The sequence below is a fragment of the Gadus chalcogrammus genome, chromosome 10 (assembly GCF_026213295.1).
Source record: "Gadus chalcogrammus isolate NIFS_2021 chromosome 10, NIFS_Gcha_1.0, whole genome shotgun sequence".
NCBI classification, from domain to species: domain Eukaryota; kingdom Metazoa; phylum Chordata; class Actinopteri; order Gadiformes; family Gadidae; genus Gadus; species Gadus chalcogrammus.
In genome coordinates this window covers 20984921-21011549 of record NC_079421.1, presented here as the reverse complement: position 1 = coordinate 21011549, position 26629 = coordinate 20984921, and the positions used below count along the sequence as shown (strand labels likewise).

Sequence of the window (26629 nt, the reverse complement as noted above, 5' to 3'; positions counted from 1 at the left end):
CCCCCCCCCCCCCCCACCAAGTGGGAATGAATGAACCATTGATTACCATTTAGGAAATGCATTATTGTTTTTTGTTACATCGAGAGTAGTGGAAACCACGTAGAAACCACTTGCAGGGGTCATAGTGGCCTGAAAGAAAAAAATAACTTCAATTTAGTCCATTCCATTTATCCATGTGTTGTGTTTGTTCTATGAATTAGTGATGCGTGTGCTCTGAGTTAAATATGTTTGTGCTTTGATGCAAAAGCAGATTTGGATGGATTTGGATGGCTTGGATGTTGTTGCTCTAGCAGTGGCTGCTACCGGCTCTTAAAGCATTTGGATTATAACAATCCTTTGTCGATCTCGTCGTCAGGGATGGTTGCATTTCAAGAAAGAATTAACATAGCTTGTGTTTGCATTTGTATGATTCATATTTTTGGTAAAAAAATAAAGAAAAAAAAGGAAATATAAATGGAAATTACAGAGCTAAAAAGGGGGGGGGGGTGTATCTATAGCTTCTACACGTTTCTATGGCACATCTGGACTTAAGTGAATTACATTTCATGCTGAAACATTTCATCGAATGGCCTGTCCTTGTGGTTGAATAACACGGGGCTGGATCCTCGTGGCTATCTTAGAGAAAACATTCATACCCAGGACTAAATAAGTATTGGAATCGATGTGTTGCCTCTGTAAATATCAAAGCTTTTATTTTCTACTGTGCTCTTATTATTTCCTTGATTTTTTTAATTGGTGTGCGATGGAACTGTGTTTAGTTACAGTAGTAGATAAACGTATTCGCACAAAAAGGGAGCTACTCAGCAATAGATCAAATAAATTCCCGCCCCCGACTTCATAGCTCGATATCAGCGCAGGAACCCCGAAGAAAACCAGTTCAAAGCCCTGGAGTAATGTGGATCAAATAAGAGCATACAAGCCCCATTAATACGGCTGATCAAGTACCTCTTCCAGAGACGCCAAGACAGAAACGTTTAGAACTGTTATCGTTGAGCATTATTAGTCGTATTAAAGTGATCAGGTTTAATATTGTAGTAGCCTAGGCGTCTTAAAAGGAAAGCAACTGATAATTTAACATTATTGATCATCAACCATTTAACATTTAACAAATTCATCAGTTGTAGATACACTTATTTCACTAAGTTAACGCAAGGCATAATGTTTAGGCATATCAAGGACAATTTTTGATCTTCTCAGGTACGCTTAATGGTACGCATACTCTGTGGAGGTGACTTATCAGACAAATATCTGTGGACCTACCTGTGTGCACGATGCCCTTTGATGTTATCTAATCCATGTAGTTAAAACATACAACAAGCGCACATAAATTACACATCTACTTAATTTTGGCAATAAAACAAATGTCCGTAGAGATGTGTTTGTGGACCTTATGCTTACTGTTTTGGATGTCCGTGTTGCTAGCTGTTGTTTGTGCGTAGGATCGGGTCAACTGAATGTACTTTACTTTACTACACTACTGTGTTTTGATTGTTCACTTTTGTGTAACCAATGTGGGGTACGACAAGCTCCATGTTTTGGTTTGTTCTTCTCTGTGAGAGATGTTATTAATGCTGTCTACATTTTGTTTTGTTTTTCAATATTGTAAAAGAATGAATAAAGATATAAAATAAAGATATATAAATAAAAATATACATGGAAATGTGGAAAGTGCAAGACTTCAACTCGAACAATGAAAGAGATCCGAAACCACCAAAGTTTAAGAATTTTATTTAGAAGGGTTAGGGTAAACCCTTTAAAAAAATAATTAAAAAGCTGAGCTGGTCTGCAGAACACCCGCTTTTCCTGGTTCAGCACATCTTTTATAACCCCGCTTCTGTGATTCCTCCCATGAGCTCCAAGCCAGGGTTGTTCTCAAACAATCCCAATACATAGCTTCACCACCAACCAACTTCTGTCATTTTGGTTATTCTGGGATTTGTGCCATATCATCATCGTCTAATTTATCAATGTCGTCGTCTGAACATTCTCTATTTTTGTATCAGACACTTTCATCAATGTGCCGTTCACATATCTTGTTATTAAACCCTGAAGACGACAGACTTTTCACGCCATCAATTCTGTCGGAGTAAATGCTTTGTGTCACCTTGGTTACTTACCAGGCCTGAATATTAGTACCGTTGGCAAATAACATTGGATGATCTTTCTAAGAAGCAGCATTCACCTCAGGAGATTGTGTTTTTCCACGGTTAAGTCATTCATATAGCATATAAGGCTGTATATGCTAAGATATTGATTATAATCCTTCTAAAGGCATAGTAAAAATGGTAGGGACTGATCCACGACTTTCCACAGAGCAAGCATCAGGAAGAAGTTGCTGAATGAAGATGCAGGTGAACATGCAGAGGGTGCATTTACACACACTTGGCTTCAGCCCTGGCTACTGTAGCGGCGCAATCCAATGAATTTTCAATAGTAAGAGGCTGGATGTGCAGTTGGGAGTAGCTGTATGTTACACAAAGCGAACCAGAGGCCACAATGGAAGGAATTGCAAATGTTGTAACTTTTTTGGTTAAATCTCCAGGCGTCGGAAATAAATCAGGGGAAAGGTAGGCCTATATGGAAATCGAAAAGAAACATGAATCTGTTTGCCATGCATCCCAAAACCTGACACCAACCTAAAAGGACATCAAAGACCTGAACGAAGGGAAGAATGCATACAGGTTGCTAATAATGTTGTGATATAATATGCTTAAAATCTAAATTGGTTTCAAACTTGTAGATTCTTACATGGCAGTTTTTCAAATAATATTATATATACTAATACAATAATCACAGCATTGTGTTCTGCTGCAGATAGTGGACGGGGAATTGGAATGAACAGTCGCTATTATTTGTGTAGAACCAATGCAAGGTCTAAACTCGTCTAATTTGTCTATATTACCGTCACACATATATTGACATACATCTTTAAGATATAAACTACAGATGTCGCCGCATGAGCATTTTCTGAAGAAAATGTGCGTGTTTTCGTGAGAGCAATGCTTGTCGTGTGAGCAATATTCCGTGAGTATGCTGACATGCTAGCAAGGCTAATGAGAGAGCACTACAAGTCCCTGGGCTGCTTTGAAGCTGACTTGTGATGGGTGGAAAAATATGGCAAATTTATTTGATTTGATTGTGAGTTATAGCGCCCCTTGTGGCTAAGGAGGTACTTTACGTTTTGGAGGCCTGCTTATGCCCGGTTTTTAGACGTGCATGTTACGAGCTATACCTACCGGACTCTATCTGATTCTGTTAGCCAGCCCGTAACTCATCGTCTCTCCCTACGCGTTGCATTGAACTTCAAGCAGGGACCTGAACTTCCCTGGGCGAGTGTGATCTAACTTATCTCGGTGCGTGAGATACTGACCACTGTCTGGACCGCAGTCATCGCATGCGAGCAGTGACTCTGTTTGGGTAATTTGGGTCTACAGTTAATTTTTATCGATTTGTTCAAGGTTTTAAAAAATATTCAAGGTACAGCAAAGTATATCTCGACAGCAAAACAATTCAGCATGTCAAATAAGGCACAAGATAACAAGTTTCAGATTCTGTAACAAAACGACTCCTACCAGGTGTTCAGGCTTGGAGTGGTTGATTTACGCATTTTTGGTCCATTTACTTTCAATATAAAATATTGTAGGAGTAGATAATTATGCAAAATATGGAGGTAGGAAAGGTAAAAATAATAATAAGACACATGATTACAATTGTGCGGCGCGCTTTGCAACCACACTCTAAATTCATTGAGATGGATTGACATTTCTGAACTGTGATAACGACTCTAATAATTGACATTTCAAGAAATTGCTTCCGGACCTACTCGAGCAGAGCATTACAAGGCCAAGAACGTCACCATGAACGATTCCTAGTGTGAGTGCACATAAAGAAGATAGACACCTCGCAGCAGAGGTCAGAGGCCAGGGCGGATTGAATCAACAGTGTCGCTGAGCAAGACATCTTTCATTCTCATTGCCGCTTACTTGAAATGCTTGAATGCAGTATGCACATAGCTTTACTGCTATGTGCAGACTTTGGAATCCACCAAAAATTCACAAACACAAACCCAAGTACACACCTCGACCTTGCACAAACATACTCCCACACAAGAATACACAAGCAGATACACACACACTGGCACACAGTAACTTGGATAAAAAAAAGAAAAGAAAACGCACATGTCTTCATAGACACAACATTCATGAAAAAAATATTCAAATGCTTATCCTTGTGTGCATTTTGCCGCAGGTTTATCTGCGTCATGTCTCTGATAAATATCCCCTCAATGCCTCGAGCCCCTTATGCATGCCAAATTCGCTGCAGTATAAGGTAATGTGTCAATCAACTGTGTGTGTGTGTGTGTGTGTGTGTGTGTGTGTGTGTGTGTGTGTGTGTGTGTGTGTGTGTGTGTGTGTGTGTGTGTGTGTGTGTGTGTGTGTGTGGGGGCTTACAAGAGAGTTTGATCTGCCCAGACATCAAACAGCTTTAATTATTTTTACTGCCCTGTATCACAGCCGTATTAAAGCCAGCAGAAAATGTACGGGTGTGTGCCCATGTGTGTGTGCACGTACATATGTGCGTGCAACGCTGAATGCCTGTTAAAAAGCCATGTGTAATGTGGTATGAATGAGCTTTGTTCCAACGCTTATAACCTTGCAGTGTCTACTTTTCCACACCATAACTCAGAATGAAACACCCTCTCATAGCCTATTGGAACAGGTCAATTTCCAATATTGGACGTACAGCTAATTAAGTACCTTGAGAATGGAAAATTGATCACATATTTAGCATATTTATAACAAGGCCCAGAGGAAGCAGCAAACAGGATCCAACCAGCATACATTAACTGATTAATTTAGTTTATTGTATCGCTCAGATACACGTGATACATCAAAAATATATATCTTTCTTTCTTTTTTTTAATCAGATAAAAAATTGTAAATACAAACCCCATCGTCTTAACCATGGAATATTATTCCATGGAGTCTGAGCATATCACATCACCATAGCACCAGAGCTGGTCGTTGGTTGTCATTTTACTGACCATCACTTTACACACCCCCACTAGATCCTCCCCATTGCCCTCCTCCTTCTCAGTCTCTGTGTTGTGGTTTTTTTTTTACAAAAGATCGAGAGACAGAGGGAGAATGCTGAGCCGCCAGGCATTCTTATAAATAACCCGTCAACGCCTCTACCTTATTCATATCAAACCGAAATGACCATGTTATGTTTCACTGCAGTAGGTTAATGGGTCAATCAATGTGTGTGTGAGTAGGCCTAGAGTTTTATTTGCCCAAACATCAAACAGCTTTAATTATTTATACTGCACTTGATCACATCCATATTAAAACCAGCAGGGAGTGTGTGTACATGCATGTACGCGCAACGCATATATAAGAGAGAGAGAGAGAGAGAGAGAGAGAGAGAGAGAGAGAGAGAGAGAGAGAGAGAGAGAGCGCCTCTCAGACCTGGTGGGGCAGGTGCGCTCACGGCAGCGTGGAAAAGTTCAGTAAATTGGCTTCCTCCATAAAACCGTGGGGCGACCAAAGAACATTGATCCGACTCTTACGGCCGGGATTATGAGTTAATCCCCAGCGCCGATTGTTCCCGCCGTTTGGTGGACTGCTTTATAAATGCTTCTGGCTGCTGTTCGCCTACTGGATGGACGGTCGCACCCCGACCGCGCGATGCAGCCGGTGGCCGCGCCTCCCCAACGGCAGCTGATGCCCATACCGGACGAGCAGACGTCGCTTGTGGAGGGGGACACCTGGAGTCTCCTCAACTCCACGCCGGGAGCTGTGGAGGCTGCCGGCGGGCGGCCCTTCCCCTGGGTGGTCACTTTAGCGAGCGTCCTCATCTTCACCATAGTGGTGGATATCATCGGAAATCTGCTGGTGGTCATCTCCGTGCTCAGGAACAGGAAACTCCGAAAAGCAGGTAGGGCTTTTTGTATAGTCAAAAAGCTTAATTATTCGCATTTATTAGATTAGACCAACTCTGTCTTACTTTCCCGGGAACACAAATTAGTAGGCTACGATGCACAAGCCAGTGGTTTAATAGGCTACGAATCTGAGCATAATCATAGAACACCTCCGATGTTAAGTGACCAACAGCATGTAGTCACTTAACATAGTCCATAATTCATAGCCTATACCAACAATTGTATGGATTATGAGAAGGACCAATCGGGGTGTTTCTAGGTTTTAAAAATCCGGCGCTTATAGCCCAGACGGAAAATGAAAATGCCCAAATTATTTCTATGCTTTATTTTGCATGAAAAAAATTCAGAATGCTTCACCTAAATAAACAAAATGCGCAGTTTATAGCTTAAAATAGCTACCCGACTGCTGTGCTGCTTATCCCCAAATGTCTAAAGTTCCATTCAAGTTATTTCAGAGTACAATTAATACAAGTGAGACAGACTTTACGCACACACATCTGACTGGGGATAGGTTAATTCACAGGTGGTAAAAAGGTTATGTTTTTAAACTGTTTATTCTCTTGCCAGAAGGACTATCTAGATTAGTACTTATAAATTATAAAAAAAATTATACATTTTTTAACCAAAATAATATATTCGGGGCAAATTAAACACATGTTCTGTGATTATGATGTCTGGATTCAGGGTCTACGTTCAGGGCCTAATCGACCAGGTAAACAAGCGTCCTGCTGTCCTCCGGGCTCCAGGAAACGCAACAAGTTCAAGGTGGTTAATATTTAGCTCAGACGTCGTTCACTCAATACATTCATGATCCAAAATCTGACCGCAGCTGACCTCAGATCTGGTGAACTGGGCTTTTATTTCTTTCCAGGGGCGGACTCGGACTATTTGAAGGGCAGGGGCGAAAAAATAAAAAGGGCACATTCTGGACAACATGGGGCCCCACCAGCGGACACAGTGGCTTGTCTAACTTGATGGTGTTCTATTCCCCCAACGGAGCCTTAAAGGCAGCGCTGGGGCATTTGGGGCACTTGTTACATCTCCATGTAGAACTTAAAAGAATAGTTCCTAATTGAAACGGGGGGTCTGGGGGTCCTCCCCCAGAAAAAAATGTGCTTCAAAGACACTGTTTCCCCTTATTCTAGCGACTTTATAAACACCAAAATGAGTTGTTCACATCATTGTGCACTTTTACATTTTAGCCAAAGAAAGGAGGATGCCTTACTGCTTTCATCTTTACTAACATTTAAGTAACAATTAGACTGGAGAAAATTCAATGTGCCGCTACCATACTTTGACTGCTGACAGCCAGCTACGGAAACATTTAAGGAAGTTTTCCTTCATGTTGAGGTGATAGCTGACCATTATCGTCTCTCTTGCATGAAATGACCTACACTTGAATGATCTTGAACGCTCAAAAAATGTATATACATTTTAAACGGATTATGCAAACTGAGAATATTAAGTTTTTCTAATTTGGCATCTAATTGCACTTTTCCACTATGGGTACTGACACTCTTAATCCGCTTTTTGCTTCGTTATCCAGTGGAGATTTAAGTACCACTCGATGTAGCTGTTTGTCATGGCGACGCCACATGAAAGCAACGCCTCGCATTCCCCGTTCGTCAGCTACCAAAGTGAGGAACGTCTGCACCTCAATAGCTAACCACAACATGTTTTTCTCGGATTGCCATATTCTTGCTCCAGAGGGCATATCATCATCATCAGGGGCAACCTAGGGCACTCATTAATTTTTGTTCACGTGTAAAGGGCAGCCAATAAGGCACTTTCACTAATTTTCACCACCATAGAGGGCACTTTAGCACCCTTTTTCAACCATGGGGGCACCAGACGGGCAGAAGGGCACTATAAGGACCAGACGAGAAGGGCAATATCAGGGCACTAGAAGGGCACTAGAAGGACCAGAAGGGCACTATCAGGGTACTAGACGGGCATTAGAAGGGCACTAGAAGGACCAGACGGGCAGAAGGGCACTATCAGGGTACTAGACGGGCACTAGAAGGACCAGACGGGCACTATCAGGGTACTAGAAGGGCACTAGAAGGACCAGACGGGCACTATCAGGGTAATAGAACAGCACCAGATTCAGCAGAATGGCACATGAAGGACCAGACGGGCAGAAGGGGACTATCAGGGCACTTGAAGGACCAGACGGGCAGAAGGGGACTATCAGGGCACTAGAAGGACCAGACGGGCAGAAGGGGACTATCAGGGCACTAGAAGGGCACCAGACGGGCAGAAGGGCACTATCAGGGCACTAAAGGGGGCACTAAAAGGGCACCAGACGGGCAGAAGGGGACTATAAGGGCACTCATTATGGCATGTCATTGAATTTTCTTGTTCTAGTTGGCACATCATAATTTATTGTATGAAGGAGCACCCTAGAGGGCACCTAATCATGTTTGCACGTGAAAAGGGCAGCCAATAAGGCATTTCCTCTCGTTTGACACTCTTGAAGGGGACTTTAGTGTGCTTTTTCAACCATTGAGCTACGAGGGGGGGCGACCGCCGACAAACTAGACCAGCCCATGAACATTTTAAAAATGTAAATACACAGACATTCCTGTATAATTCAGGTGTATGACAGCTCCCTCTGCTGGACAACAGTCCCACACCAAACGACATTATCCGTTTGAACCAACGTAGCTATAGTACATTGATGTGAGACAGGTGGATTGCACGTGTTGAATAGCAATCATGTATATTAAATGTATTGCAGGAGTTTAGCTTGACAATAACCAAGTTAAAGGACAATTAAATGAACAGCACCAAACATGTAGAATTCAATGTGAGATTTTAATATAAAAAACAAAAACACTTGACAGAAGTTTAACACAATTTTGTAAAGGAAAGCAGAGGAAATTTTTTTCCCAAATGAATCTTTTCAAAATGTCCACCATTCCGAAAGCAAGTGAAGACGTTTGTGTAAAAGCAGTCCTCCCTGACCAGCTCTGTCCCTAACTCTAAACCCTGACTCTCAACCCTAACGCTGAACCCTCTGAGGGCAGGAAGACGCGCCTTCAGTGTAAAGGTTCGAACCACAGAGAAGGAAGAAAAGAGGAAGCAGTAGAGAGTAGTGAAGTAGTGAGGTTAGTGACAGATGAGAGGGAAAGGCGTGTGGAAGCACACGGTTACATGTGGGGTCAAGAAGATCACTCCCACTGGAGGTCATTGATCCATCAGCCTCAGACTGCTGAGCTCAGCAGGTCTTCTGGAGGACGAGGCTCAGATGAACTGAGGAGACTGGACCAGCAGGATGTCAGGATCAGGGCGGGTTCAGCTCAGGTGTGTCTACCCCAACAAAACAGGATCAGGTGAGGTTGAGCTCAGGGGTGTCTGCCCGGACCAAACAAGGACATTGATTAGGTTGAATTTTCAAAAGATGCAACATTATCTGAACAAAAGATAAGTCATAAAGGAGAAGGCAGGCTTTAGGGCGCCTTGCTCAAGGACGCATCACTGTAATCTGAGGACTTGAACCCGGCACCATTGGTTTGAGAGTTGAACCCGCAACCACCTACCTAGTCCACTATGTCCAGATAATGCAAACTAAGAAGGAATCCTTGATGGTAGATTCCTGGTTGTCCTAAGGAGTTGCCTTCCAGATGTACGGCTTCTCCATCGGTCCTCCAGATTCCAGGTCTGGTTACAAACGTAATTTGCCTCCAATGTAAGGTAACAAACACAGCAATAATTTGTCTCTAATGAAAGGTAACAAACACAGGAGTAGTTGGGCTCTAATGTAAGGTAACAAACACAGTAGTAGTTTGTCTCTAATATCAGGTAACAAACACAGTAGTAGTTGGGCTCTAATGAAAGGTCACAAACACAGGAGTAGTTGGGCTCTAATGGCGCGTAACAAAGTAGCAGCTATAGTTTGTCTGGTAAACAACCACAGTAGTATGCCGTAACTTGTACTGGACAAACTAATCCTGCGTTACAACAAGTCCACTCTGTTTATTTTATGCAAACTTACGAGGATCCTGTTTGGTAGAGTGATGTCGTCCTCCAGAGTCTTGGCTCCTCCATCAGCTCTCCTCAGCCAGAGTCCAAGTCTGGAACAAACAGCGCGAGTCTGGCCCTAAAGTCTGGTAACAAACATGTAGTTTGTCTTATTTTTAAGCCCTTTATTTCCAGTTTGTTTGGTTAATAAAAACGTACACTCCTTGTTGGTAGAGTGATGGTCATCCTCCAGATTCACGGCACCCCTACCAGCTCGCCTCCGCTCCAGAAACACGTTCTAGTAAGAAAACACAGCGGTAGTTAACGCATGTCAAAGTAACAGCTGTATTTTGCCCTTTAAGTCAACCATGTTAAGTAAATACAAACTTACGAGAAATCCTTGTTGGTCGATTCCTAGTCGTCATCCAGCGTCTCAGCTCCTCCAGCAGCTCTCCTCAGACAGAGTCCTGGTCTGGAACAAACAGCGGAAGTCTGGCTTCAACATGTGGTAAAACAGATGTAGTCATCGGGTATATATGGTACAAACGCCGGTAGTTTGTGGAAGCAGTATTCTACGAGAAGTGGCAGTGCGTGTGATGATCACTTCAGAGTCAGGCTATGTCCCAAACATATACAGTTCAGCCTGAGAAGACGTGCAACTGAGAGCAAGACAAGATCCACAGGGCTCTCCATCAATCCAGCCAGGTAAGAAGAGCCGTCTCATTACAGGTCTGAAGGTCATCTTGAATATCCATTTAGGTCCCTTTCCAATGTCAGTCTCCTTGTGTGTTAGATTTCAGCTTATTTCTGAATTCCTTTAGGTGTCCATCCTCCATTGATCCTGATTGGTGTAGTCCTAGTTTGAGGTCACTGATCTGAACACGCTGCTTGCATCCTTTTACATTTGATTTGGATACTCTCCTTCCTGCCCAGTGTGTGGGATATCGCTCGGGAGCGTCGCTCAGGGCTCTTCATGTCTACTGGAGGCCCTTAAGTAAACGTGTGGCCGTCCATCAGGTGTGATTTATTTGACCATTCCAATATCCCAAACCCACATCACACAGACCCCCGCCTGAACATCATCACTGTCACAGCAAGCCGGACACACACATAACCCAGGACAGGCACGTAGAACCCCATGCCAGGTGTGAGTGGGAGAGACACACACAGCAGAACCCTAGCGATGCTCAAAAATCATCCATCTCATGTCAAACCCGAACACACACACACACACACACACACACACACACACACACACACACACCACTGAGCCATAAAAGGCCAAACAATCATGCAAGGTAAAAACCTCATGCCAAATAACATTCCATCATCCCCCCCCAGCTCTCCTGCCAGGGCAACCAGAACAGAACAGAACAACCAATGTCTCCAGAGACGTTTTCTTATGCACAACATTCTTCAGTGGCGTCCCACATTGGTGATGGATTATGCTTGGCGTCTCCAAAATGTGTCCCAGGTTGATTCAACGTCTCTGAAGTCATGTCTTTGTAGTCGAGTGGTTTCCTGAATGAGGGGCATTCACTGATGCAAACGGTAGAGCTTTAGTCAGCCTGAGGAAGGAAGGAGGTCATCTGTTCAGAAGACCACTCAGTGGAGGGGGGTGGCTCTTGAGGAGCAGGATCCGTCTGGGGATGGCCCCAATAAGACCTTCATGGAAATGAAACTGTTCCTGAGGAGTCACGATGTCTGAGGGGACTGTTGAATGTGTTCCATGGTTCTCTGCGTCAGACTGAAGTTGTGTTTTAGTCGTTGAGATGAAGAGCCCCCTCATCTCCCCCTGGTGTTTCTCCTTCTGAATCCCTGTCTCCATCTTTAAGAACATTCCAGTCCATGTAACTGACGTCACGACGGTTTCTCAAACACTCAGTTTCCGCTGAGGGGGCTTGTCTACAGACCTGTAGACTTCAGACAGCTCTGTATCCCAGTATGCAGCTCCGCTCACTCATACCTTACCCTCATCAGTAAAGCAACACTCCTGTGATGAAGATGCAGAGCTCAGGAGAGTAGCTGAAAAAAAGACTGATGATATCAGAACCCAACCCATTACTCCAGCTTACAACAATAACTTGGAGCCTGTAACCATTTTAACAAATCATTAAAACCAACATAAACCAAACACCTAAGTAACCCATGAACCAATAAAACATCCTTACTACTCAGATCAACCTTCAGGTAATGGGCTAACTCACCAGGAAGCCAAAATACATCAATGTGCCCAAGAGTAATGAGAAACATATGACTTACAGTTTGCAGTTCATCTTCATGGTTAAGTTGGGATACTCACAGAACTGCAGTTAAATATCCATGATAGACCTTTGAAGGAAGGAACAGTTTACTCATGGTCCCCAAACTTGGGCACTGTCCCACAGTTCAACATCTGCCATCTCCATTAAATCAGATAAATGAATGACAATACAAATTCAGGGCTTTTGGGATCATCCAACTTTTAAATAATGATTAAGATGATTAACTAATCCAACATTTTAATATAAGTTATACTAATTATTTGACTCATTAGTCAAGAGTGATTTACCTCTTACTTTGAATGCATAGTCTCTAAAATGTTACTTTCAGGTTGAATCATTATTGAAATTTCAAATGAGTTGAACCACCACAATCCCCGATTTCCTTCACACATCAGTGATTTATATTCAACATACAAGACACGTCAGTTGTGCTTTGCCACACAATTCTACTCACATCAGGAGTAGTTTGTCTCTAATGTAAGGTAACAAACACAGGAGTAGTTGGGCTCTAATGTAAGGTAACATACACAGTAGTAGTTTGTCTCTAATGTAAGGTAACAAACACAGTAGTAGTTTGTCTATAATGTACGGTAACAAACACAGGAGTAGTTTGTCTCTAATGTATGGTAACAAACACAGGAGTAGTTGGGCTCTGATTGTGCGTAACAAAGTAGCAGCTGTAGTTTGTCTGGTAACTAGGGGTGCAACGGATCAAAAAACTCACGGTTCGGATCGTTCCGCGGATCAGAGTCACGGATCGGATCATTTTTCGGATCAGCAAAAAAAATAAAAAAAATAGCGTTTGTGATTACTTTTTTCAACGGGGGCGTGCGTCTAAAAGCGCGAGGCGCGTGGAGCGTTTAAACGCTCCGGCCGGCTTTTTAAAAGGCGCGCTGCTTGCGCGTCCTGCCATAGAGAATGCATTGCAGACCGGCGCTGCGTCTTTTAAAAACGCTTTTGGTGGACACAGGCCCTTAGCCCGGTCTGATTGTGGAAGAAGGGGCTGCTTAAATGCCGCGGTGATGAGCGGTTGTTGAGCCGCTTTCGGTTTCACTCCTGTCAGTGAAACACCGGGGTGATGTCGCTGTAAATGCGTGGCCATGCTCGATGTGTTTTTCTTTATGTTAGCAATCGCTATGTCAGCTACGTGTTACGTCTGTGTGGTAACCTAGGCGACCGGTTTGTGTGGCAGCGCGAGTATATGGAAACAGACGTAGCACTGGAGGCAGCAGTTATCGTTACAGTAGTCACCGAAGTCTAGCCTACTTTTATTTTCCATGCCCACTGTTCTTCATGTTGTACGCTGAGGACAATAAATCACAACGAGCCATAGGACTGTTTGCTTATTGAAAAGGGAACTGTTGCAGACTTTTACCCAGAGCGTGTTAAGTAGCTCTGTCCCTGGAACTAGCAGGAATGGTTACGGCTGTGTGTGGACTGAACATGCGCAATTTTTTTTTTTTTTCATAAATCAATCCGCGGATCATGCGTGTGCCGAACCGAAATAGATGATCCGAACGGATCACGGATCAATGATGATCCGTTGCACCCCTACTGGTAACCAACCACAGTAGTATGCCGTAACTTGTACTGGACAAACTAATTCTGCGTTACAACAAGTACACTCGGTTTATTTTATGCAAACTTACGAGGATCCTTGTTGGTAGGGTGATGTCATCCTCCAGATTCACGGCTCCTCTACCAACTCGCCTCCGCTCCAGAAACACTTTCTAGTAAGAAAACACAGCGGTAGTTGGTTAACGCATGTCAAAGTAACAGCTGTATGATGCCCTTTAAGTCAACCATGTTAAGTAAATACTAGGGCTGTCAAGAGATTAAAATATTTAATCGTGATTAATCACATAAATGTCATAGTTGACCCAGATTAATCGCAAATCTTTTTTCTATGCTAAATATCCCTTGATTTCTTTGTCCCATTAATTGTTCTCATTTTAATGCTCTTATCGACATGGAGAATTGCATCGGCTTGCCTTGTGCAAATGTTTTTTTATTGATAACAACATTTGCATATACTGATCAAAGCAGGAAGATACAAAAAAGCCTATAGTACAATTAAACGATGAACATACACACATACTGCCTTGAACATAGCAGTCAGGCTACTGCTTCTTTGTTTGGAGCCAAAGAAAAAAAAATATTTTTTATTTTTATTTTTTTCAAATATGAATTTGCGTTAATCGCACAATAAAAAAATTAACATCGTTAAAATTGGTTTGCGTTAACGCCGTTAATGACGCGTTTAACTGACAGCCCTAGTAAATACATGATGCGAGTGTGATGATCACTTCAGAGTCAGGCTCCATCTACCCCACGACGGACGTCATTCACCAGGCAGGCCCTCCAGCAGCTCCTCCACCAGGCAGGGCCTTCAGCACGGCTCCTCCATCAGCAGGGCTCCTCCATCAGCAGGGCTCCTCCATCAGCAGGGCTCCTCCATCAGCAGGGCTCCTCCATCAGCAGGGCTCCTCCATCAGCAGGGCTCCTCCATCAGCAGGGCTCCTCCATCAGCAGGGCTCCTCCATCAGCAGGGCTCCTCCATCAGCAGGGCTCCTCCATCAGCAGGGCTCCTCCTTCAGCACGGCTCCTCCTTCAGCACGGCTCCTCCTTCAGCACGGCTCCTCCTTCAGCACGGCTCCTCCTTCAGCACGGCTCCTCCTTCAGCACGGCTCCTCCTTCAGCACGGCTCCTCCTTCAGCACGGCTCCTCCATCAGCTCGGCTCCTCCAACAGCTCGGCTCCTCCATCAGCACGGCCCCTCCATCAGCACGGCCCCTCCATCAGCACGGCCCCTCCATCAGCTCGGCCCCTCCATCAGCTCGGCTCCTCCATCAGTTCCTTCAGCCATGGATTCCTGGTCTGGTTACAAACACAGTTGGTCTCAACAGTAAATCACCTGGGGACAGAACACACCCCTACTCCTGCATCTGAGGTACACTTGTGAACTGGAAGACAAATTTAAACACTTAAATTAGACAACGTCTGCAGATTGTCGTGTTCAGCAATTCATCCACTGCGGTCGTAGCAGCACCAATAACATTAATGGCTCAAATGACTCTTACACAACCCCCGTATGATAGAACTAAAATCACAGCTTGGCACAGATTTAAAGTCATAAGATGATCAAAACCAGACCTAAACTACCATGGATTTTAGTGTTTCAGATGAGCTTGGTGATGGTTACCCTCTGGTCCGGTGCTGCAGGCCCCTGGTCTCCAGCCTCAGTCTCCGGTCCACCCTGGCACCACAAGCCTCCGGTCCCCAGCCTCGCCTTTCAGCTACAGCAGCAGGTTTACATTGGCATTTGCCCAACAATAAACTTTATTGACTTATCCGAAACAGAGTTACAATTAATTGAACTATTATTTTATAACTCAAGGCTAGAAAAGTCTTGAGACCAGACATGAGAATCCCTTTTTAGGGAATGAAGACAGAGCAGTCCAAAAGACTACCTTGTTGGTAGAGTGATGGTCATCCTCCAGATTCACGGCTCCTCTACCAACTCGCCTCCGCTCCAGAAACACTTTCTAGTAAGAAAACACAGCGGTAGTTGGTTAACGCACGTCAAAGTAACAGCTGTATGTTACCCTTTAAGTCAACCCTGTTAAGTAAATACAAACTTACGAGGAATCCTTGTTGGTCGATTCCTAGTCGACCTCCAGCGTCTCAGCTCCTCCAGAAGCTCTCCTCAGACAGAGTCCTGGTCTGGAACAAACAGCGGAAGTCTTGCTTCAACATGTGGTAAAACAGATGTAGTCGTCTGGTATATATGGTACAAACGCCGGTAGTTTGTGGTAGCAGTATTCTACGAGAAGTGGCAGTGAGTGTTATGATCACTTCAGCGTCAGGCTCCACCTACCCCACGACAGAAGTCATTCACCTGGCAGGCCCTCCACCAGCTCCTCCACCAGGCAGGGCCTTCAGCACGGCTCCTCCACCTGCTCCTTCAGCATCAGCTCCTCCATCAGCTCCTTCAGCCATGGATGCCTGGTCTGGTTACAAACACAGTTGGTCTCAACAGTAAATCACCTGGGGACGCAACACACCCCTTCTCCTGCATCTGAGGTTCACTTGTGAAATGGAAGACAAATTTAAACACTTAAATTAGACTTCTGCAGATTGTCGCGTTCAGCAATTCATCCACTGTGGTCGTAGCAGCACTAGTAACATTAATGGCTCATATGACTCTTACATTACCCCTGTATGAATGAACTAAAATCACAGCTTGGCAGATTTAAAGTCATAAAATGATCAAAACCAGACCTAAACTACCATGGATTTAAGTGTTTCAGATGAGCTTGGTGATGGTTACCCTCTGGTCCGGTGCTGCAGGCCCCTGGTCTCCAGCCTCAGTCTCCAGTCCATCCTGGCACCACAAGCCCCCGTTCCCCAGCCTCTCTCGCTGTTCAGCTACAGCAGCAGGAGCATATAAGCATTTGCACAACAATAAACTTAATTGGCTTATCCGAAACCGAGTTAATATTATTATTATTTTATAACTCAAGGCTAGAAAAGACTTGAGACCAGACATGAGCATCCCGTTTTACGGAATGAAGACCGAGCAGTCCACAAGTTTACAGAAGTGGTTCAGGCCATGCATTGAAACTGACCTAAGACTACTCACACACCAGAGCACTGACCTGTTCTGGAGGACTTCTGACAGGAGGTGGAGGTCTGGCTCTGGGTGCGGAGGTGGAGGTCTGGCTCTGGGTGAGGAGGTGGAGGTCTTGCTCTGGGTGAGGAGGCAGACACCTTGGGACAAACTACATGTTACCTTTTTGACCTTGTACAGTTCTAGAGTATCTTCTACTGTAGCATGTGGGAAGGACGGACATTATTTTAGCTTTGATATTATCCAGTTGGTAACTCTTCACTCAAGACGTTGTTTAACGTCAATCCATTGGGTAGGGCTTATCTTCTGTGGCAATTAATGACAGCAGATATTTAGAACGTACAAAAGCTGAATTAACAAAGAACTCTAAGCAGTATCAATATTAAATCAAATATACTCAGCCATATTCAGGTGCTGGATTCCGTTGAAGAAATGTCAAATTATCTTCCACCTTGAAATTATTTTCAGCCTTCACTGATGTCAAAAATGGGCCCGCAAGTAGAACGCCGTTTTGTACGCAGTGAGAGTCCCGTCACGTCATCGTGGTTAAAAGTACCGCGCACCCATCGGAAATTATCAACATATTGTACGACGTACGTGTCAGTATGTATTTAATATCAAACTTAGTTGTTTATGATAGGGGCATCCATTCCAAATGGAAACCGACTGAAAAATATTTTCCGTTGGCAACGGCTCGAGGTTACGCAAATACAATCCAGAACGTAGCGCCTGATTCCCTCAGGGGACTCCCGTCCAACTAACTGCCAGGTGGTTTCCTATGGTTTAAGACTACAACGTTCTATGCTAACCATTGGGTCTAAATCAAATTACCACACTCAAACTTCCCGGCGGGAAGCACAAACCGTCCGACTGGAATCCGAACATTCCAGCCGGAACCAACCAAAGAAAAAACATAACCAGCGCCTCACCTTGAGCTGAACGGAGGAAGATCCTGAAGTCCAGCGATGGTCTTCATAAACACAGCCAACAGACTTACCTTGAGAAGATCTGTTTGTTGCTGTTGGTCAATACTACTATTCAGTGTACCTTTACATTATTATGCACCCAGTGTGTACAAGTTATATCACTCAAAACTGTACGAAGAACCAAACTACCATGTATGTCCCACAACAACTTTAAACCTCAAATCATGCAATACAAAAGCATGTCTACATTTTACAATTATCTAGATTATTCAGGGTAAAAACCATACAGAGCAAATCTAAACGTTGAGCTCACAGCGAGCCGACCATAGCCCTGCAATGTCACCCTGACCGCCTCATCACCAACAGCAAATCATGCCAGCCAAGACATCTACAGCTCCAGTGAGAAGTGGGCATCGGAGTAAAATGACTGCCAATAATAAAAAGCCCAATTCCTGAACTATCCAACCATCTTCATGGTTTAAAGATTTACAGACTTAACATGCCATTGTGTTCTAATCACCTTTGTCTGCTCCCTCGTTACTTAAAAAAACTCTACAACTCCATCACTAGAGTGTTGCATCCTACTCACGGGAGTGTGGTCTGAGTGAGCAGAGATGCCTGCTGGGATACATTGCTGTCTGAAGTCTTCAGTTCTATAGACACGCACCTCAGGAGAAACAAAGTGTTTGAGAATCTGTCGTGACATCAGTGACATGAGCTGGAATATCCTTCAAGATGGCGCCAGGCTTCTCAGAGGAGAAAGGCCAAGAGGAAGATGTGTGGGTTGATTCTCTCAGCCAGTGGAACACAACAACGGTCTTCATCAGAGTGCCATGGAACACTTTCAAACATCTCCTCTTTACACCTTGAAGCCCCAGCGAAGGTTTCCTTACCTCCTCAGCTGAAGAGCACAACTGCAGCTTGAAGAGCGCACTAGCTGGAGTTCCCGGAGTGGTTCTGATTTGAGGGAACCAATCGTTCAGCTAGTCCTGTCCGAAAATATCCAGTTCAGCCTGAGAAGACGTGCAACTGAGAGCAAGACAAGATCCACAGGGCTCTCCATCAATCCAGCCAGGTAGGAAGAGCCGTCTCATTACTGGTCTGAATGTCATCTTGAATATCCATTTAGGTCCCTTTCCAACGTCACTCTCCTTTTGGAATTCCTTTAGGTGTCCATTCTCCATTGATTCTGATTGGTGTAGTCCTAGTTTGAAGTCGCTGAACACGCCGCTTGCATCCTTTTACATTTGATTTGGATACTCTCCTTCCTGCCCAGTGTGTTGGATAGCGCTCCGGAGTGTCGCTCAGGGCTCTTCATGTCTACTGGAGGCCCTTAAGTAGACATGTGGCCGTCCATCAGGTATGATTTATTTGACCATTCCAATATCCCAGGCCAATCACACAGACCCCTGCATGAACATTATCACTGTCAAAGCAAGCCGGACACGCACACATGGAACCCCATGCCAGGTGTGAGTCGGAGACACACACACACACACACTAGAACCCTATCGATGCTCAAAAAACATCCATCTCATGCCAAACACACACACCACAGCCATAAAAGGCCAAACAATCATGCAGGGTAAAAGCCTCATGCCAAATAACATTCCATCACCCCAGCTCTCCTGCCAGGGCACCCATAACAGAACAACCAATGTCTCCAGAGACGTAAATTATGTGCAACATTCTTCAGTGGCGTCCCACATTGGTGATGGATTATGCTTGGCGTCTCCAAAATGTGTCCCAGGTTGATTCAACATCTCTGAAGTCATGTCTTTGTAGTCCATTGGTTTCCTGAATGACGGGCCTTCACAGATGCAAACGGTGCAGCTTTAATCAGTCTGAGGACAGGAAGGAGGTCATCTGTTCAGAAGACCACCCAGTGGAGGGGGGTGGCTCTTGAGGAGCAGGATCCATATGGGGATGGCCCCAAATAGGACCTTCTTGGAAATGAAACTGTTCTTGAGGAGTCACGATGCCTGGAGGAGACTGTTGAATGTGTTCCATGGTTCTCTGTGTCAGACTGAAGTTGTGTTTTAGTCGTTGAGATGAAGAGCCCCCTCATCTCCCCCTGGTGTTTCTCCTTCTGAAACCCTGTCTCCATCTTTAAGAACATTCCAGTCCATGTAACTGACGTCACGACGGTTTCTCAAACACTCGGTTTCCCCTGAGGGGGCGTGTCTACAGACCTGTAGACTTCAGACAGCTCTGTATCCCAGTATGCACCTCCGCTCGCTCAGACCACACCCTCATCAGTAAAGCAACACTCATGTGATGAAGATGCAGAGCTCAGGAGAGTAACTGGAAAGAAGACTGAAGATATCAGAACCCAACCCATTACTCCTGCTTACAATAATTCACTGGAGCCTGTAACCATTTTAACAAATCATTAAAACCAACATAAACCAAACACCTAAGTAACCCATGAACCAATAAAACATCCTTACTCAGATCAACCTTCAGGTAACAGGTTAACTCACCAAGACAAAATACATCAATGTGCCCAAGAGTAATGAGAAATTAATGACTTACAGTTCGCAGTTCATCTTCATGGTTCATTTGGGATACTCACAGAACTGCAGTTAATTATCCATGATAGACCTTTGAAGGAAGGAACAGTTTACTCATGGTCCAAATTTCCAATGAGTAAAACCACCACAAACCCAGATTTCCTTCACACAGTGATTTAGTGAGTGAAGCTTTCATCAAAGAGACCAGAGAGACTCATTCACTGGTTAAACTGGAGTCATCGCCTACCACCACACACACCAATATACCATATAGATTCACACCATATGCACACACACACACACCACAGATACACACGTATATATATATTCACACACACAATATTGATACACACAACCAGTGGAGGCTTCTCCATTGAGGAGAGGGAGGAAGATCCTCCTTAACATTGTTGAGAATAAAAAAAATTAGATTGCCCAGACTACTGTAATGAATTAATGCCCTTAAATACGACTACTTTAATGCCTTTGAGTATATAATGTTCGTTTCCCTTTGTAAAGGGACATTAGCACCCCCTATCGCCTTTTGACAATTACTTCAGGGAGGAAGGTCCTCCCTCAGCCTCTGTTGACTCCCATTCATTTCCCAGAAAGTACTGACGGCCGGAGAATAACATGGGTTTCAATGGGAGAGAGGAGGAAAGTCCTCCTCTGAGTGGGTGTGACCTTACAGGCGTCTGATTCGCGCAAAAATCTAGTCGCACTGCGCTACGAACCAATCAGCAGGATCCCTGCCTGGTGAGCTGTGTTGCCAGATTTCCCACCCAATTGGGCTACTTTTAACCGCTTTAGGCTGGGTAAATTATTATTGGGCGGGAAATTTACCCAATCTGGCAACGCTGTTGATAACAAACAAACCCGCTCTGCCTGCATTGCCGCTCAGTCTAAGAGACGCAAAGCAGGTGAAATCATCTGAAGGATAACGAGATTCTAACATTTGCGAATAAAGTGTACAATGGAAACAGAGGACATTGTTCATGTTTATTTACACAAAGCATTCCATTCATTGAGTTACAGTGCTAAGTTAGCGACCAATGAAAAAGGTAAACCACTTCGCAAAATCAAGATCACCAAAGGTAATGGCAACGTCAGTGTTGTGGGTGCTACATGGTTTGCTAGGTACTCATGGCTTACTGGTAGCATTACCCTGGCCCTGTTTGTTAATGAATAATGGCAAATCTCCAACGTGGGCTGTTCATGGTTTCCCTGATGTGAATAGGGCAACCAATCGCCGCGACTAGTGTCAAGTTCACGTTGGTGCTGCTAGGCACCATGCCTATAGATCAGGTTGAATCTAGAATAATGTTCTCGTTCTTTTACTAGTTTGCTACCCTGACAGTTCTGTTTGATATTGTGTAAAGAGTGTATGATTCAGAGCATGATGCATTTTAAATGGCATTACTTTTGGTCAGTCTTTTCTTAAAACAATTGTACCTGAAAATAAACCCCAATAAATCACAACCAATAACTTCAGTCATTGAGGGCAAAAAAGGCCCAGATTTTTTTATTTACTTTTTCAATTCAAGAGTAGGCCTGATTTGACTAATGGGCTTTGCATCCTTCCCTTCTGCCCTTGTGGTCCAAGACATGCTGCCCACCAGCTTTCAAATTACAGTGATGCCACTGGTGGCTTTGTATCAAATATATTCACATAACTATCCCTCCCTACTTTTTTGTAGTTCACCAAAACACCCTGAAACAACTCGAGTCTCACATTCTTATGCCACCATACACCAACAGTGCAAGCAGGCCCATGGCAACCAAGCGCACGGTCCTTCCTCCCTCACTTTAAAAACTACCAGCCGCCACTGCACACAACATATAGATACAAACCAAAATGCACACACACACGATAGACACAAACCATATTTATATACACACACCATAGGTATACACCATATAGATACTGTGGTACCCCGCTCCCCCAATGAGCCGGGTTCCAGGTAAGAATCACACATTAAGCAAGGTTTAAGTCGCACTAGGCATTTATTGCATACATCTTACACAGATTATACTTACAGTCTCTTGGGCCCTCCGTGAGCCTCTCGTCACTCGCGGACCCGAGCGCTTCCTTCTCTCTCGCTCCCGTTCCTCCCAAATGCCAGTCCTCGTGCTCCTTTTAAAATGGCTTCCTGGCTGTCCAGCCAGGTGTCTCCCATGTCGCTGATTGGGGTTCAACGGGTGCTCTCCGTCGCCAGCTGGTGGATGGCGGTAGTATATTCCATCCTGGATGAAACCTCGGGTCCGTCCGGACCGAGGTTTAAGGGGCAGGACGCCACAATACACACACGCCATAGGTATACACCATATAGATACACACACACCATAGATACACACCATATAGATACACACACACTATAGATACACACCATATAGATACACACCATAAAGATAAACACACCAAAGATTAACTTAATATAGATACAAACTATATAGATACCACCCCCCCCTCCCCCCCCCCCCACACACACACACACACACACACACACACACACACACACACACACAAACACAAGATACACTCCATACAGTTCTGCCCACTAAATGCTACTCCTCCTTCTCTCTTCTCCTTCTCCCCTCTAATCCTTTTCTCCTCTCCTTCCGTCTCTCTTCCACGCATATTGCATTTTTATTGCCTCTACTCAAGAGAATAGATTTGGGTTGGGATTTCTAGGATTCATAAACATCCGGGGCTTAGCCCAGAGGGAAAATGAAAATGCTGCGCGCCAAATGTATGTGTGTGCTTTATTGTGCATGCAAACAATTTCATAATGCTTTACCTAAATAAACAAAATATGCGGTTTATTATAGCTTTAAATAGCTACCTGACTGCTATGCTGCTTATCCCCAAAAGTTCCATTCAAGTTATTGCAAATTAATACAAGTGAGGCAGACCTTACACATATACACACACACACACACACACACACACACACACACACACACACACACACACACACACACACACACACACACACACACACACACAAGCACACACACGCGGGCACAGATCTGACTGGGGATAGGATAGGTTTTTACACTTGAGGTGGTAAACAGGTTGTTGTTTATTCTCTTGCCAGAAGGACTGTGTCTATCTAGACTAGGATACTTATAAATGTTTATGAATATTTTTATTTTGAATAAAAACCAACGACAAACAACAAGAGGGTCGGAAATAGAAAACAGCTGCTTGATGTCATCGCAAACCTCCAATCGCCAAGTCATTTTTGGTCCGTGCCTCCGCTTGGCCTTTGTGTTAGGGCTGTACAAATATAATTGACTTGACTTGAGAGTTAGAAAGTAGATGTTATACACACATTCAAAATGGCACCCAGGAAGTGTAATATGTCAGTGTAAATCAATTTGCCGCATGAAACTGTCCCTGGCCTTTGGTTTAACATAGAACTGCAGGGTTTAACATAGAACTGTTCGGTAAGGATTTTGAAAGGAGTGACTGTCTGGGAGTCTAGTGCCTTCTGGCAGATGGCATGGCACACACAACATGCACAGACACACAAAGACATAATGTAACATGTTTATCTATTGAATACTTGCAGTGTTTCCCCTGCAGCGGCACTGCAAAAAAAAAAGTGTAATTGCAACAAAAAAAAGAAAGACACAAAGCAGATACCTTGACTCTGTTGGATGTTATGTCATATTTGGAAGTAAATTTCCCCCCAAAAAATCTCACCAGAAGTAACCATTTAAAGGGTTATTTTTCACAAATTGTTTCAAGGGGGGCATGCCCCAGGACCCCCCTAGCGTTGACAGGTTACCAACTCACAGCACCACCGCTACAAAAAAATCTAGGGGAAACGCAGACTTCATTACGTTATTTTCGTGCGTTCCGTTTCTCGGTCGGTCGGCTCTCTCTCTTTCCCTCTCTCTCTGTATTGTTTTTAATGGAACAACGCTTTAAATTGCACTATTATTGTTTCCGTTTTATTCCAGCCCATTCTCATGTGTTCTGTTGTGCTCTATTACGTTGTGTTCCGTTGTATTTAATTCTGATCTATTCAATTTGTGTCGTTTTATCCTACCAAGCCCTCTTACCAGCTCCCTGTCCCTCTCTCTGTCTCTGTGTCTCCAGGAAACGCCTTTGTGGTGAGCCTGGCGCTGGCCGACCTGCTGGTGGCCGTCTACCCCTACCCCCTGGTGCTCGCGGCCATCTTCAACGACGGCTGGGTCGCCGGCTACCTCCAGTGCCAGATCAGCGGCTTCCTGATGGGCCTCAGTGTCATCGGCTCCATCTTCAACATCACCGGCATCGCCGTCAACCGCTACTGCTACATCTGCCACCGCCTCCGGTACGACGCCGTGTACTCCGGCGGCAACACCGTGTGCTACGTGCTGCTGGTGTGGGCGCTCACCGTCCTGGCCATCGCGCCCAACTGGTTCGTGGAGTCGCTGCGGTACGACCCGCGCGTCTACTCCTGCACCTTCGCCCAGTCCGTCAGCCCGCTGTACACCGTGGCGGTGGTGCTGGTGCACTTCGTCCTGCCCATCGCCGTCGTCTCCTACTGCTACCTGCGCATCTGGACCCTGGTCATCCGGGCGAGGCGACGGGTCAAGACCGACGCGCGGCCCAGGATCAAGCCGCACGACGTCCGCGGCTTCCTCACCATGTTCGTGGTGTTCGTGCTGTTTGCCGTGTGCTGGGCGCCCATCAACCTGATCGGCCTGGCGGTGGCGCTCGACCCCCGCCTGGGGCCGGCCGTCCCCGAGTGGCTGTTTGTGGCCAGCTACTTCATGGCGTATTTTAACAGCTGCCTCAACGCCGTGGTGTACGGCGCGCTCAACAGCAACTTCAGGAAGGAGTACAAGCGCATCGTTATCATCATATTCAAGTTCCACTGCTGACGGTGGGGGGGAGGTCGTAGACACCTATGAGGAACAGATGAGATACTTTGGTTTACAACGAAAGGAGTATGAAAGGAAATAGGAAAGGGGATTTATGGGAATTGAGAAAGGAAAAGAGGAATCAAGGGGAATGGGAGAGAATAACGGATAGATTGAATTTGAGAAGAGGACGGCGGAAAAAAAGGAGGATATGGTCGGGCTGTACCATGAGAGAAAGAGAAGGAAAATAAAAGAATTATTCTTAAGCTCTTTCTTCCTCTCCCCCTTTTGCGTCTGCATCACAGGGAGAGGGTGGTGGAGGCGGTGTGTACTACTTTACCTACATTATCTGCCAGTATGAATATGGGCTCATGCATGGACCGCATGCCACTCTTGTATTTAAAAGAGATTCCAATAATGGGACTTTGCTATGGAAACTGAATCGTCATGAAGCCCTTGTCCCTGCAATGGTGTGCAGTTTCACATCAGTATCAAGGAGATACACCCTTGTTTCTATACATATTAAACTACAATTACGAAAGGGCATGGATACTAATAAGACATTTAGAACTTAAGTATTCTGACCATATCACTGTGTGCTTTTTTTTTTGGGGGGGGGGGGGTATTCATGTTATTCTGTGATTCACGGTGTAACTGTCAGTTCAAAACCAGTATGATTCGCTTAGAGTGAAACAAAGACTTTAAGGTGGCCCTTGAAGTCTGAATTCAGATTCCTCAACAATGCCGGTCAGGTAAAAGGGTAATGCAGCTGTGTGGCAGAAGTACAGAATAAAGGAGGAACTTTGTGGGTTGGGATGATAACAGGAAAATGAAGGTGAACATTTATAACATTCATTTTATTTATTTTTTTAATGAACGAAAGGTGCTATTGGGAAAGGCAAAGAGTCAAACCTGGCACTGATGAGCTCTGCATACAGTGTGTTTCCTGAAAATTAAACTTTGAGAGTAAAAGAATGGATTGAAGGCGGAACGTTGAGCTATTGTCTGTTTTTCTCGTATCACGACACTGGAGCAAAATACAAAGATGTCATTGCAACTGGTGACAGCTGGTGATAACAGGGCGAACTATATTCGAGATAATTGGCTGGCATTGCAGCCGCAGGTTAAGAGGGAACTCGTTCTTTTGAATATTTGCTAAAAGATTAATGCTAGTTTGAAATGAGCTTTTCAACTGTGAAATGGTGAGGAACCTTCTTACAACGCCAAAGTTTACTCGTGCTTTTTTTGCACTGCGCCATTGAGACCACGAATGTGATTTTTGAATGTTTGTCCTTCTGAACTGAGAACAGCCCAATGTAAATTGTAAATTTTATCATTATATTTACTATTAAAGAACGTACACTGTGAACCTTGCCTGGACTACGCTATAGATCTGTCTATTTTTCTCTATATTACTCCGTTATTCTCAAGTCTGAGCTTCTTCGCTCCTTTCATCCCTACTCCCTCTCCTCCCCTTCCTCTCTCATCTCTCTTTCTCTGGTAGATTTAATCCTGTCTTTTCATTCTTTAGTCTCTTCA

General features: G+C 44.5%; 1 protein-coding gene and 1 long non-coding RNA gene across 5 annotated transcripts; one reads left to right on the top strand and one right to left on the bottom strand.

Annotated features, from left to right (window-relative positions):
• Positions 1 to 5687: 5687 nt before the first annotated feature.
• Positions 5688 to 25592, top strand: mtnr1al (melatonin receptor type 1A like). The gene is made up of 2 exons (XM_056600141.1): positions 5688 to 5937; positions 24342 to 25592. Exons 1-2 carry the CDS (start codon positions 5688 to 5690, stop codon positions 25109 to 25111), a joined length of 1020 nt encoding a protein of 339 aa, XP_056456116.1. The 3' UTR covers positions 25112 to 25592.
• Positions 8672 to 22360, bottom strand: LOC130390775 (uncharacterized). 4 transcript variants are annotated; one of them, XR_008896813.1, is made up of 9 exons: positions 22271 to 22360; positions 16826 to 20327; positions 16498 to 16595; positions 16045 to 16177; positions 15810 to 15890; positions 10124 to 10202; positions 9939 to 10050; positions 9484 to 9604; positions 8672 to 9298 (listed from the first exon to the last, which is right to left on the bottom strand). It is a non-coding gene; the product is annotated as an uncharacterized LOC130390775 (long non-coding RNA). The 4 variants fall into 4 exon arrangements; XR_008896814.1 differs by having other exon boundaries at positions 8672 to 9253; XR_008896815.1 differs by having other exon boundaries at positions 9939 to 10017.
• Positions 25593 to 26629: the final 1037 nt, after the last annotated feature.

What these genes read in the sequence shown, in the direction of transcription:
- mtnr1al (XM_056600141.1), top strand. Translation starts at nt 5,688, where the DNA reads ATGCAGCCGGTGGCCGCGCCTCCCCAACGGCAGCTGATGCCCATACCG. An exon ending in CAGGAAACTCCGAAAAGCAG is followed by an intron (nt 5,938 to 24,341) that starts GTAGGGCTTTTT and finishes CTGTGTCTCCAG; the next exon opens with GAAACGCCTTTGTGGTGAGC.